The 14,859-nt window shown below is 39.1% G+C and overlaps 1 protein-coding gene across 3 annotated transcripts in view; it reads right to left on the bottom strand.

The window, feature by feature from the left end:
- Nucleotides 1–14,859, bottom strand: part of TSPAN14 (tetraspanin 14) — a 40,772-nt gene that overhangs the window by 8,852 nt on the left and 17,061 nt on the right. For all 3 annotated transcript variants that reach the window (XM_082054560.1, XM_082054559.1, XM_082054561.1), the window contains exons 3-5: nucleotides 7,293–7,343; nucleotides 2,418–2,564; nucleotides 1,431–1,601 (exon numbers count right to left, since the gene is read on the bottom strand). In XM_082054560.1, coding sequence (XP_081910686.1) covers nucleotides 1,431–1,601; nucleotides 2,418–2,564; nucleotides 7,293–7,343 — 369 coding nt within the window. The remainder of the gene's footprint in view (nucleotides 1–1,430; nucleotides 1,602–2,417; nucleotides 2,565–7,292; nucleotides 7,344–14,859) is intronic.

Genomic DNA, 14,859 nt, shown 5'->3' with positions numbered 1-14,859 from the left:
TTCAGGTTTATTAGCTTGTTAATCTGGCTAGTGAACTTCTTTTACTCCAGTAAGATCAGCCTTAAGTTTATATTGAAAAGTATTTAACTGGAGTTCAACTGTAAATCAGCTTAGTGTATTAGCCTGGCTGACTGCAGCAAAACTAGATAAACAGAGAGAGCAGCGTGGACCAAGACTGAGACAATCACTGGTGTTGGCCGTGGCCAGGAGGAGTCCTACCTTAAAAAAAAATGTGCCCTTGGCACCACAAGCTAAAACAAAACAGTAGTGAAATCCATCCAGGCAAGTTACTCAGAGGATGTTTCCATATCAATGCGCACAAGACTAAGTGAATAGTATAGGTAAGCTGCTGGTAATCTACAGATGATCAAACTAGTATCCACCTTAAAATGTGCTTTTGCTGTCAAACTGATCTGTGAGCACAGATTTCTAAACATGTTCTTCTAGACCAGGGGTGTCAAACCCATTTTCACCAGGGCGACATCAGTCATGCGGTTGCCTTCAAAGGGCCGAATGTAATTTTAGGACTGTCTAAATGTAATTTTAGGACTAAAATTACAGTTGGCCCTCCAAAGACAACAGTGAGTCTGATGTGGCTCCCACTGAAAAAGAGTTTGACACCCCTGGTCTAGAAGATGGAAGACAGACAAAAACAACCTTCTTTCATAAGGGGAAAAATGTATAAAGGAGACAACACCACTCTACCTCTTTGTGAAGTACTCACATACTGTTTCTCTACATACAGTTTTTTTAACCACACAAAAATAAACAAAAGTCAGCAGAGTCACCCTCACCAGTTATTTCCTGGGCATGATTACAAAAGCAGCTAATTTAATTAAAATCACCAGGCCCTTACTAGAATGAGCCTTGTCATCTCCAGATGTTCATCGCTGTCTGCTGGTAACCAAACATTTTAGGACCATAGGAGTGCAAAATTGTTTCAACCTTCCTTGACAACTGCCTGACTAGAGACTAACCTATCCCAGTTAAAAAAAAAAAAGAATCTTCTTTTGCTTCAAGATGAGGTGCATTTTGGAAGATAAAAGGCGCTGTGCTGCATCCCTATACAAGACTACAGTGCCTCGTGAAGTAAGTGTGCAGACTACCAGCTCCATTGCACAACTTTTCAGGATAAAGAGGTTTTCTGTTTCTTCTCACTGAAACTGGTGCAACACAGAACAGGTCAGCAAGTCAAGAAGGTCAAAAGACAGATGGACACTTGCCAGAGCTTCCACATTCACAGTCAGAATAGTACTGTATCTCAGAACACCAGCTCCTCAATGTTTTCAGTGCAGAAAGAGCAAAACAATGCATCTGTAACATGGTTCTATTAGCTACAGAATATGATAAATCTGTAGCAAAAAGGAAAAAACTTCCAAATCTACAGTTCTTCTAGAACGCATGAAAGGCATGACAGGATATGAACTTACGATTTTCTGTAGCGAATCAATGAGGTTCTGGAGGTCAATATCGTCTCGATAGGATTTAATGTTGTTCTCAAAGAATTCCTTGACCCTGTCCCTCACCCAGTCCTGGAACAGAAAAGCCAGAACTGCAACTGCCAGCTCCAGCAGGAATATAAATACAATTGTTCCACAGAACTGAAAAAAACAAAAAAAGTCTCAAATTAGAAAATATCCATTCATATTTAATACATCCCTACTCCAACTCCACCAGAAATAGACACAAAGAATTAAGTTAAAATTCTCACTCAGTACAGATGCCATGAGAACACAGCCTGTTAAGTGAGAATACAGTGTAAAGAAACACCCAAGAGGTAGAGTTATCTTTTTGTTTTGGTCACCTGAACTTGACAGTAAGATGAGCACCATATTACAGTCATTATGCACAGCAGTGAAAATATTATTGAGAATCTACAAAATACAGGGCTAAAGTAGTCCTGATGTTACTCCCTGAATTGTTTCAATTTTGTAATTTTTTGTTCAGCTTAACTGTTTTCCGAGCTAAAGCCAAGAAGGCTAAGTAGAAAATCAGTTGTTTAAAAATTTCATATCAGTCACTGAAGTCGCCAAATTTTGAACTCCAAACATTTAGAAGAAATGTTTAAGAGATTTTGTTCTCCCTAAGACACTACACCAATTCCCCTCGGCAATTCCTGACTAAATATGTTCCAGAACATCGTATTTTGTGATATTACATACATAATGTTATATTCTGGTATAGTTATGAAGGAAAAGGGTAGAAACATTTTTCCAGAAAGGGGAAAATATATATAGGTTTGAACCTACACTGCTTTTAATAACATTAGTCAGAGGCTCATCAGGAGTAAGTTCACTATACACATTGTAACAAACCAAAGTCTATAATTAAGTTATCTGGGTTTTCTACTAGTTCTTCACCTATCATTCCCAGTTTCCATATACATAGTAATCCACACATGTAATGATGTCACTTACAAACTTCAGAAGGCAGATGTTTTCCCTCAGTGCTCCGACACAACCAGCAAATCCCAAAGTAAACATCACTATTCCCACCATTAAGACAAGCACTACTGGGTCCAGACCATGAAGACCAGTCACTTTTGTCAGATCAGACAATACACCCTGAAAGAAAAAAAACAGGATAACAGAAAGAGGTGACCACTATAAGCATGTTTTTCATTTAACATTCCTTCCGTGTGCCCATTATTTCCATGTGATTCCAAATGAATTGGCTGCAAACCCTTGAGCTTGACAGAACCAGCAACTTGACAGCTTGACAGCAACCCAGACAGAAAAGTCTTGTTGTAAAAACAGTAATTGATGATATTGATTGTTTCACTCTTAGCAGAGGAAGTATTAATGCAAAGCTATAGCTACTAATTCTTTTAATAAGTAAATCCAGTGCAGTCAGCTTCTCAGATTACAGTCTCCTGGGTCTATTTGTCAAACGAGCTTCCACAAGATGGTGCCAAAAGCTCAATACTATCACTGAATATTCATTTAGTTTCAAGGTAAAAGAATTAATACTTTATAACAACTTGAAATGCATCAGAAGGGCACGGCAATTTCAGAGTCTTAAAAAAAAAAGAAAATTTGCAACCCTAATGTTTAGGTGGCATAAAGGGAGAGACATTCTAACCACAAAGCAGGTTATGGGTGACATTTTAAGTTGGGGGAACAAAGTCTTGCTTTGGTTTTCAAGGGAAGCAGATCTTTCCTCAATATTCTGGTTATACCCCTTCTAGTACTGAGTAGTCTTAGGAATGTTCCTCAAAAATCTTGCAAAAAATACAGAAGTATAGTCAAGGTGTCCCTTTCATCCAAGATAGCTGCTTCTGGGGCAAGAATGTTATCTGTTCCCTACAAGATACTTGCAATTTGCCTAAGTTAGCAGCAATATTTTCTTTTATGCTAACTATTCAGAGATACCACTCACAATCTTACCTATTAAGCCTGTCTGCCTAGGCCTTAGGGCAGAATTTTTAAGTCTATGTAAATGTAATCCTAACACGGTGAAGCCCTTACTGTTTCTAGATTAGGTTTTAAAGAAGTTTATACACCAGCCACCATTAAAATTCCATCAAACACATATAACACAAGCTTCTCATGTAATGTGCAAGAACAAGATGCAACATGCAGAAGACAGAAGGGACAAACAGCTGAAACTCAAAGTTAGGGAGAACAATTTGTAGGGACATCCAGGCAGCCTTGTAATAGCCTGAGTGGTTTTCATAGACTCATCAGCAACACATAAAACATTTTAATAAGGAAATACGTTCCCTTTAAAACAGAGAAATAACAAAAATCAACACAGTACAATATCCCATAATTATGTTTACTAACTTTGGTTCTTTTTCTTTATAATGTATATTCTCAAGCTAACTACATTTAGTGTAAGGAAAGATACCAGAGAAACTTGTGAATTAAATTCATATCAGCACTTTAACTCTGTCAAGGGAATGTAAACTCTTACCATTCTACTGAGGTGTTTGTGCTAGAGTTAAACGCAAGGAATACAGAAGTATTAAGAGAATATCTTGGAAAAATCTGTATCAATTTGTATTTAAATGTTTGCTTAACAAAAATAATATCTTCTAAATACAACACTAAAAGAAAATGTGCACAGGGAGAAGCTTGATCAGCTGATGAAAAGACACTAATTACTAGTACTATAGTGATACATAGTTCATACATATAGTTCACCTTTCATAATGTGTTCCATAATGGATCTTGTTAGAGCTGTTAATTTGGTAACAGCAAGACAACAGGGCTGTTTTAACCAAAACCGGTTGAAGGGATGAAAAGAAAAAAAAAAAAAAAAAATATTGAACTGTAGAATTCAGAATTGCCTTGCAATAGCTGGTGAGTAACAGCTGAAACAGCCTATTGAAAAACAGTTGTGGTTTATACTTTCAGCAAGTCTTGGGAAGCAAAGACTTCTAGTTAGTGTCACCGGTAACACGTTTCTGTTCTTAAAATGATAAGACCTCACAGCTAACTATCAAACTTGTCTACTGGGTTAATTATGAGAGTTCCACCTAATCAAACCTTGGCTCAGACCTCACAGTGAATACATGCCATGATTAGCCAGGCTAATTTGGTGTCTTTGCAGAACCAACGCACTATAAAACCAAACACTGTGTGACCAGGATGGTGAAACTTTCACAACGATTTCCAGCCATCTCCTTCCCACGCCCAAACTCAAGTTTTTTTTAAGACAATCTCACTTGCTCAAGCAACATCTTCTGGCAGAAAACTTCCTCTGATCAAAGCATGTCATGGAGAAAAGTCAGCAGGAACTGGGCTCTTTTATTCACCCTCAGATGTTGCTGGTTCACAACAGTTTCTTCATGTTCACATCTGATGTTTACAACATTCTCTTTTAACAAGAAGGTTGCAGGGTGGGTGGGTTTCTGCCTAACAAAAGATGTTAAGTGAGGGAAGTAAACAAGATAATTAATTCAGGGAACTGTCTCATTCTGCCTTACTCATCTCTCTAAGGATGCTTCTGGCTGTGTCATCTGCAAGATAGTAAAAGCTTTTTGAAGCACAGGCTACCCTTTACAACAGCACCTAGATTTCCTACAGGTACACAGCAATGAAGTCTGATACCTGAAGTCAGTGTAAAAAAAATCCAAGAATAAAACTCAGCCTTGAAATCTTCCTTTCAATCACTTAAGACAGTGAATTAAAAGTTCAACTCTACATGCTTAACTTGTTTTCCACTTTGTTTTAACATTTGTAAGCATTATGCCACTATCTCATCAGAAGCGTGTTGGCAACAGAAGGCAAACACAGATTGTCTTTAGAAAGAAAGAAAAAAAAAATATCTAATACAGCCCATCAACAAATGCCAAACCAGTGACTGTTCTGAGATACACTAGTATGGAAACTACAAAATACATCTCAAGGACAGAGTTGATTTCTTATAATGAAATTATGTAAACTGGATGTTGATTGTCACAATATCACACTGCCATGGATTACAAAACAAGTTAGATGCACACAGAGTGAGACAGTTTACATACCTCTGTGTACAAAGAGACTGGATTTGTCTCAAACAGGTAAAGCAAACCAGGATGGACAACATTTTTACAGTTATTTTCAACATTTCTCACAAATGAGCTTTCTCATTTCAATATATTATCAACTAAGAGATCCACATGATCTAATTCAAAAAAAGACTGCTGAGGAATCAGTCTGAAGTGTACTCCTAGGGGAAAAAAGAATAAACCAAGAATTTAAAGGGACCCAACGTACTTCATGTTGCACTACGAGACAAGACGTTTAAAACTCTTCCACCACCTGTAGTTTATCTTTGGGTCTCCCACTGCAGCACAGCTTCTGGAGTGTTTTTCTCTTACATCCCATCTATTGTTCATCTGTCTGTAAACAGACAGATCCATGCAGGCTCTTTGGCTGAAGAACAGCACCAGCATGAGAGACTGTCCATATAAGAACAACAGACATGAAAAATAACGTCCAGATTTCATGAGCCATTCAGAAGTCAGAAACCACAGGAAAAGCTTTGAAGCACTTATTTGCAAGATAGAACGGAGAGAAGAAATACTTCAGACAAAACTTAAGAAATAACAGAACAAGTCTGTCTTCATCTTTTAGTAACTTCAGTGTATCATAAAGTCCATTTGACAAATGGAAGTAGCTGTGAGCTCATCACTTCCAGCCACACAGATCCTACGCGCTTCTTTACAGAAGATAAAGCAAGAATACAAATTCAAGACAGGTTAAACACCCACCCTAAAGGGTTAGAAAGAAAATATTGTAACAGAATAGGAAGCAAATGCATTTGTGTGGAGACAGGCTGCTTACCACGTATCAATGGTATCACTTATCTAGTTGTGAGAATGTTTGCACACACATAGGGATCAGGGAGAAGGAGAATAAATATCCCAGTGTTAAGATCATCATAAAACCCCTTCACTTCCAAGAAACAGAGGAATCCCAGAATCTCTCTTTACACAGGTAGCTGCTGCATAAAAGCACTCTGATGAAGGAAATGTTACATTACGATGGTAATTTAAGCATCCCTGCCCAGCAGCACAACTGAACAGTGAGCACCTGCTCTCCACTGTTAATTAAGATGCAGATCAGTAAATCTGCTAGTAATTGTCACATTTTCCTACTGCTTGAAGTCATATTAAAGCCATGCTTTTACATTCATAGCAAGGGGATGAACCATTCATTTCCTTACCTATACCATCTTTTCTCTTGTAACAAGAGAACTCTGTAGGTACACACCCACACAGACTTCCTCCGATTTAGGAAACTATTCAGCTGAAAGAAGCCTTTACCAAAAAGAAGAGTGTTATTCAGCTAGATCACGTTCCCCAATTTTCTTCTTCTACACAGAGAACACAATTCCTCAAGCAACTCCATGGGGAGTGAAGACAAAGGGCCTGAAGACTGGGACCAACTCTCCGAAGTATTCCAAAGATGTATGCGGGGTTTATTTTAACATAAAGAGATGTCTTCTACATTCCTCCAAAATGCTTCTTGTTTTTAATAAAAAGAGGTGGGTAGATAAGCATGTTTTAGAAAGCATGTTTTCAAAAGAGAACGTGTTCATACAGACTATTCATAAAGATTAAATTCTCCCTGGCATCCTGCTCTTACAAGTTTACAAAAAAGGTCTAAACATCAAGGGCTACAGCTTAACATCTGACCAGGGACAAGATGAAACTCCAACTGAATTCAGTTTAGATCATTTGAGCATGGTCCTGAGCTCAGATGCTACATTTAACCTCTGCTGCTTCCTCAGGGAGAGTTTTACTGGGTGCGGGGTGGGGGGGGGGCAGCAACCAATGTAAGACCAGTCATTTCTGTCCTTACCTTTTCACTCCACGCCCACAGTCCAGCCGCAAGGAAGGCCACCCCAGCTAGCTAAAACAAACAAAAGAAATGAATTACATATACTAATCAACACATGCTCAAACACTTAGTGAGTAACACTGTTGCTCAAGTAAAACAAATAGTCTGTAATCTCAGACAACAGTAATGGGACATTCCTCCCCATAAGTGAATCTCTTTCAAAAAGGTGGGTTTATTCCATAGCATTCTTGCATTTTATAAACTACTTTGAAGAAGTATTCAATTTGATCATTCATAATTATTGAAGAAGCACACTACTAAATTAACAATTCCACACAATACTGTGCAAGTGGAAGTTATCCTTGTCCCAGTGATTTGCTCTAAACTTTTTGCCTGCACACCAATGAAGTTTCAGGGATATTTAATGCATTTTGAGCTTACTCCTTATTTAGCCATTTTACAGTATTAGCCTGACAGTAGCCATGGTTGGCTCTTTGTAACTTCTCAATTTCTTGGCTCATTACATTAGCCTCTTCTCTAACTAAATACAGTTTGTGTTCTGAACCCTTACTGTGCTTAAGCCATTTTGAATTAAGCTGAAGTAACGGTCCACCCACTGAACCTTCAATAGACAACAGATTAGTTGACAGCATACAAACCCTACACCAATTCATGTTTGAATAATAAATATTTCTGACTATGATCATCCAAATTAAGCAAGAGTTCCTTGTTCTAGCCTTTTACTCCCTTCCTCCATTCACAGGCTGTTGTTTTTTAATATAGAAATTTCAATAATCAGACTAAAATGATCTCTTTACAAACTGAGGGCAACTCCTCTTCATTACTTAAAATGGCATTCCACCCTGCTGCGGCCATGCAACCTTGAGGTAGTGAGATGCTGGAGCGTGTCCAAAGAACATCAAAGAAACTGGTGAAGGATCTGCAACACAAGTCTGGGGAGCAGCTGAGGGGGCTGGGGCTGTTCAGCCTGGAGAAAAGGAGGCTGAGGGGAGACCTTATCGCTGTCTACAACTACCTGAAAGGAGGTTGTAGCATGGAGGGTGTTGGTCTCTTCTCCCGAGTAAGAAGAGACAAGGACAATAAGAAATGGCTGCAAGTTGTGCCAGGGAGGTTTAGGTAGGATATTAGGAAAAATTTTTCACTGAAAGAGTTAACAAGCACTGGAACAGGCTGCCCAAGGAAATGGTTGAGTCACCATCCCTGGAGGTATCTTTTAAGACAAGTAGATGTGGGCTTAAAAACATGGTTTAGCGGTGGAATTGGCAGGGCCAGGTTTACGACTGGACTCAAGCTTAACGGTGTTTTCCAACATAAATTATTCTACAATTCTATACAAAGGACTGAGGTTGATCCCCACCCCAAGGCCTTATACATGTTGACAAGTAAATCCCAACAACTGAAAAAACAGCTTGAAAACAGGGTCCTTTCCTCTACAAAATGCAGCACCTCCCAGGAACTAAACAAGCATTATAAGCAACTCTTCACAGCACAGGCAAGAAGCAAAAAAGGGACTTTCTTACAGTCGCACAAGAAAATATAAGTGTAGATTTTAACAACTGCTGGGTTCACTGCCTGTTGACCCTAAACTGCACCCAGGGCAAATGAAGTTGTTCTTGGTTTACTCTGCTGGGGGGAGTTGTGGAAAGAAAAGCCAAGAAGGGCTGCAAGTGTCATTCATGTCATTCTGTAAAAATTACTCAAATGATGCTAGACACTTCCATCTAGGCATGAAGTACTACATACCATATTTTAGGGTTTAAGCACGCAGATTAACTAACCAAACCCACTAATAATACATGGATAGCACTGCTTTGCCCACTTGTAGCTCTAAGTTATATTTAATAAACAACAGCACACAATGACTACTCATCTCAGACTCCCAAAAGCTAAGTACATTTAAAGTGATTATTTGGATCAAAGCACAACTTCAAAAATGCCATTAAAACCCACATGGATTTAAACAGAATATTTACCCAGATTAACCCTAAATCTTAACCCAGTGATTTTCAGATTAAGCAGCAAAATGGAAAAAAATGTATATATGTATATAAATAATCAAATGTGTATGTCATGAAGTTATACAGTGCATGCAATTGATACATCTTTCACCCCTTCTCATTCCAAATGCTCCAGGAATGCTGGGAGACAGGTGAAGACAGCTGGTATAATTTGCAGTAATCAGAATAAATTACACAGTAGACACAGCTGGATCTTTATGAACTTTTTCTAAGCAAATGAGGAAAAAAAAAAAGAACTGAGAAGACACACATCTTCCACATTCTATATAGCAAAGTAATGTTAGTGTAACACTATTACTGTGCTGTTGAATATACAAATAGGGTGTCCTCTTCAGACTGGCTGCCTTTTATTATAATTGTCAATTTAATTAAATTGTAATAGATTCTTGATTAGGTAGATTTTTCACTAGCATGCTTCATTCTCACCTCTGAACATGGGCACTGCTCTCATGTTTTTATAAAGCATTCAGTTTCATAAAACTACACTACTTTTGCAAAGTTATTTCCATGACCACCTACACAAACTATCTACAAGTAAACCAGCTTAATCAGCAGAAAAATAAACTTAGTCTCAACATGGATAAATGTAAAACTTAGCTAGGACAAGTGATTCATAATTCTCACTAGAAGCAGCCAAACCACATATATTAGGTTTCTGTAGCAAAAAACAGCAAAGTATGATGTACTTGAAGAAACAAAGCCATCAGCTACTACATTTACAGGCACAATTACCAAGACAACCAATTTGCAAAGAAGTAAAATGGTAGTTATTTAACCAAATGATATTTATTTGCTTTCAATACCATGTGCAAGATACTTTAAAGAATCTTATTGAAAACTATTGTAAAATGCACTGTGGTCGTAAAACCACCTCAGAAGCTAGCATGACTGAGCGTACCCAGAGTTCTGCAGATAACAACCACTAGGAAAATATCCTCTTTCCCACTCTCGCACAGAGACATTCAAGTGACTGCTGTGAGGCAAACCAGGGAACCGATCCAGCCTGAATTGAACATTTTAACCTTCATCAGCTCACTGAACTAACTGGCCACGTGAATGGGAGAACAGGCAGCTGAGAAGTAGCAATGCTAACTGAAAGTGTTTCCAGGGTGAGAGTGAGCAAGCCAGCTATTCCAAAAGAGGCATTTTGAAATCCACCTTTCACCAGAATCTAGATGATATTTAAGCAAATGCAAACTCACTTCTACGCCAGAGTCATTTACACCATATGCTGCATGAAATATTAGACAGAAATATATACAAAGCAGCCCAACTGTACCTCTTTGAACAGGAAACTAAAACTAGCAACCAGCATTTGGTCATTTCCTGCTTTAGAACTAAAAAGTCAACATTATTAACATATTGCATCAAGCTGCAACCCTGCTCTGGAGATGTACAATAGCGGCACCAACTCAGAGATGCTGTGGACAAGACCACTTAGCTTAAGTATTATCTGTTCCCAATTACACTTAAAATTCCCCTGACTATGCTATCAGAACCACCATACTAACTGAGAAGAGAGATCAAATTTGTTTCTCAAATCTAGGTTGCAGCTAAACATAACTCTTTCAAGACAACCCCTGCACACAAACTGAATTTGGGTTAGCCTGCTTCAAGGTCTGATTAGAAGCAATGGGAATGCATTCCTCTTGTGTTCAGTTTTTGTAAGCACAAAAATCTTACTCTAACAGAGAATGCTTTTTCCATCCCCTGGACAATCCTATTCTACATTGTAGCTCCACCCACGCTGGAGTAGCCAACCACACTTCCTTCCTGCCCTTGTTTCTTCCCAGACTTTTCCTCTCAGGGTCAGGAAACCACATGGTAGCGGCTTCTTTCCTCTTCCTGCAACAGCCTTGCTGTTTTAGATGTTCCTGAAAAACAACATACACTGCAAAGCCAAGAAGATCTTACACTAACCTGGGTGTTCTCTTTTAAAAAAAAGAGCTCAGAATTCTTTTCCAGAGCTTAAGAGAATTTTTGCCCTTCATCATCACATTCAGAGCAAAGATGCCACATCTCTGAGAACATGAGTGAAGCTTTTTTTCTCCAAAAAAAAAAAATCCTTAGGAGCCACACACAAAGCCACAGAGCATTAGAAGACAAATCAAGATGACAGCAGATAAAAGCTATTTTATCACCTTCTCTCAATTCATCTGAGACAGTGATCTCACAAGCTAAAAGGCTTTGGCAGAGCACATGTGCAATCCTTCACAATTCATTGAAATAGCCACGTCCTGGCTGAGGTGCAATTCTTGGACTACCCCAAAAAAACCCTTTGACTGTAATCAAAGCAGCAAGCACCAGAAGCAGATGACTGAGAACACCTCCTTTTATTCTGTGTGCTTTGCCAAGTGCAGGCTGGAAGGCACAGAGCAATGCAGCACCCCCAGAGGGGACACCTCTGTGTTCCACTCGTCTCAGCTGTCTCCCCTTCCCTCCTCGGGCTTTCACAGGCTCAACCACAAAATGACTCAGAACAGAAAGGTACCTGAATCAAGCTCTTCACCTTGCATTACTGCAGTCTTCTCATTTCATTATGACAAATGAAGCTATTTTGCCACAAAAAAAAAAAAAAAAAAAAAAAAAGCTTTAAAACTCCAAAGGAGGTCCAGCTTTACTATAATAAGGCAATTTTACTTAAAATTCTGAGCACTCCCTGCAGGGCTGTCTTAATGGTTCCAACACTGCCTCACCACTACTCATTAAAACAAGTGTACTTGGAGAAGTTAAATCTTATTAGTATGCTTAAACATCAAGATGAAAATAAAGTAATCCTACATTAAAATCATGCCTAGGAAGACAGAGTCTGACTATGAGCTCCATTCCCTTTCTTACATAGAAAAGCCAAGCACAAAGAACAGTGATTTTTCAAGCTGATTATACACAAGTAGCCAGCAGAACTGAACCTTCTATTGCCAAGTTTCTCATCGGGGAAAAAAAAAAAAAAAAATCTTCCAAATAATGAAGATTTACAGATTTCTAAAGGCTGATTAAACTGTGAGCTTGCCATTATCAAAACAGTTATATTTGTCCTCCAAGTTCAGCAGTTTGCTGCATCCCATTCTGCGTGGACTGTATTTGAAACATGACACAAACTAAAGAGGAACAACCCACTATAGTTTAAATATTCCGTATGCCACTCACTAAGTCACCATGTGCCTTAACTTACACACTTTAGCTTTACATGGTCACTGATATTACCTTTAGAGTTACAACAGGGTAGTCAACAGTCAACATATGCATCTTTAGTAAGCCTGACAGAAGAACAAATACAACTCTATTTACATGCAAATTACCTGGCTTGTGAATAAACTGCCATGAGTTGATACAGGGGTGAGTTACCATCATACCTCCAGTAACAGCTCAAAGTGGCTAAAGGCTGTCTGCACACCTAGCTAAACACCACCCCTCACACCCAGTATACAGCAGCCACCCTCACTGACACAAACACAAAACAAGCTCCCACAAGCACCTGTCCTACAAGCCAAGAAAAGCAAAGCAAGACTAATGCTCCATCCCTAAATGCTGCCTTTTTGAGACCCAGTTCCACTTCCCTTCTGATTTTGTAGTTCTTCAGTTCAAGGCACATAGAAAATTTACTTTGTTCTATACACTATGGACTCATCCAATTAAAGAGATTGTTACAGACTAGTCACCCCAGCCAGATATCATAGGCTCCTGAATCACAGTGAGCTAAATGATTCACACATTGCCCAGTCTACCCTTCTACTCCGCATTGACATAGTTTGTTCCACAACTACAGGTGCTGCTCTCTTATCAAAAGACCTGTAGTTACACATAATTTACTAGGTCAGCTTAATGATAACTTTTCAACAAAGGCCTCAAACCATTCATTGAGCAAGCTACCAAGACTGCTAGTACCTGCTCAGAACACCAATTCTTTCAGCCAACAGATGAGCTGAAACACAAGCTGCACTTCAAACTCCCCACATTTTTTTAATCTCTTCTTTAACAATGTTTCTTTAAGAAAAAAAAAAAAAATCATTGGATCTTCATCATTAATTTCAAGAGAATACAGTAAAAAAATAAATTTGAAAAAAGTGGAATGTAATGATTCTGCAGAGAACAAAAAAAAAAAAAAAACAAAACACAACAAGAAAGAGATAAAATTAATTCCTGTGAAAAAGCACAAGCAAATTCTTGACTGTCTTCCCAGTAAAGACAAAAAAAAAAAAAAAAATTTAAAAAATCAGTTTTTCAAAGGTTGTTTACCCATCAAAACCAGTAATAGAACCCACTTCAAGAGACAGTCACTATAAAGAAAGCCAAGGTCTAGAACAATCCTAATACACGCATGAACAAGAGCCAGTCGCTTTCTCACATGTCCCCCACACTATGTGAAGAGCAGCCACCCACATACACAGTCATTTCTCTGAAAACCAGAAGAGCTTGACAAACATCACCTTTCATTGCACCACGCTCCACTACATGGACATGGGAGTTCTACTATATGTAATAGAAGAAGATAAATAACTACAGAGCTGGTGGCCTTTGAGCACATACTTTCTGACATGTGAGGCCACAAGGGGAATACTCAGTTGCTAGCAGAGGGAAAAAAAGAAAGCATCACTAACAAACATTTGCACAATGGCAATATTGTGGCAAATTAACCCTCACTAGGAAAGAGCTTCTACACAAACCATACATGTCTTTTCTGCCCTGTTATCCACATAAGGATAAACTCCCCTGTGGCTCAATGCTGCAGTATCATGTTAAAACATGGCACTAGTAAACAAGAAGTAGCAACTGTAGCAGAGTTCTGTGGTTTTCAACAGCAATACCCAGACATTGCAGTTTCAGTATTACCTGGCCTTATAACATTTTTATTAGGTTGAAGACAGAAGAAAATTGATGAGTAAGAAGCACACAAGACTCCCAGCTCTTCTCTTCAGTCATTTCCTATCCTACAAGTCATCCTTTCAACAGAAAATTGGACCAGATGACCTCCAGAAGTTCCAATTGGAGACTTTTCTGTTATTCTAAATTAGTTCAGACTTTTGTCCATCATACACACAGCTTTCAAAAAAGTTTACTTTCTACCCCTTTCTGTAGGGGAAAGGGACCTGGGGGTCCTGGTGGACAACAGGATGACCATGAGCCAGCACTGTGCCCTTGTGGCCAGGAAGGCCAATGGCATCCTGGGGTGTATTGGAAGGGGGGTGGTTAGTAGATCGAGAGACGTCCTCCTTCCCCTCTACTCCACCCTGGTGAGACCACACCTGGAATATTGTGTCCAGTTCTGGGCCCCTCAGTTCAAGAAGGACAGGGAACTGCTGGAGAGGGTCCAGCGTAGGGCAACCAAGATGATTAAGGGAGTGGAGCACCTCCCTTATGAAGAAAGGCTGAGGGAGCTGGGTCTCTTTAGTTTGGAGAAGAGGAGACTAAGGGGGGGACCTTATTAATGTTTATAAATATATAAAGGGTGAGTGCCATGGGGATGGAGCCAGGCTCTTCTCGGTGGCAAACAATGATAGGACAAGGGGTAATGGGATCAAGCTGGAACACAAGAGGTTCCACTTAAATTT

The sequence above is a fragment of the Streptopelia decaocto genome (assembly GCF_964273445.1).
Source record: "Streptopelia decaocto genome assembly, chromosome: 5".
In the NCBI taxonomy this organism is placed as follows: Eukaryota; Metazoa; Chordata; class Aves; order Columbiformes; family Columbidae; genus Streptopelia; species Streptopelia decaocto.
The sequence above is the reverse complement of the archived record's forward strand: the minus strand, read 5'-3'. Positions and strand labels throughout refer to the sequence as shown.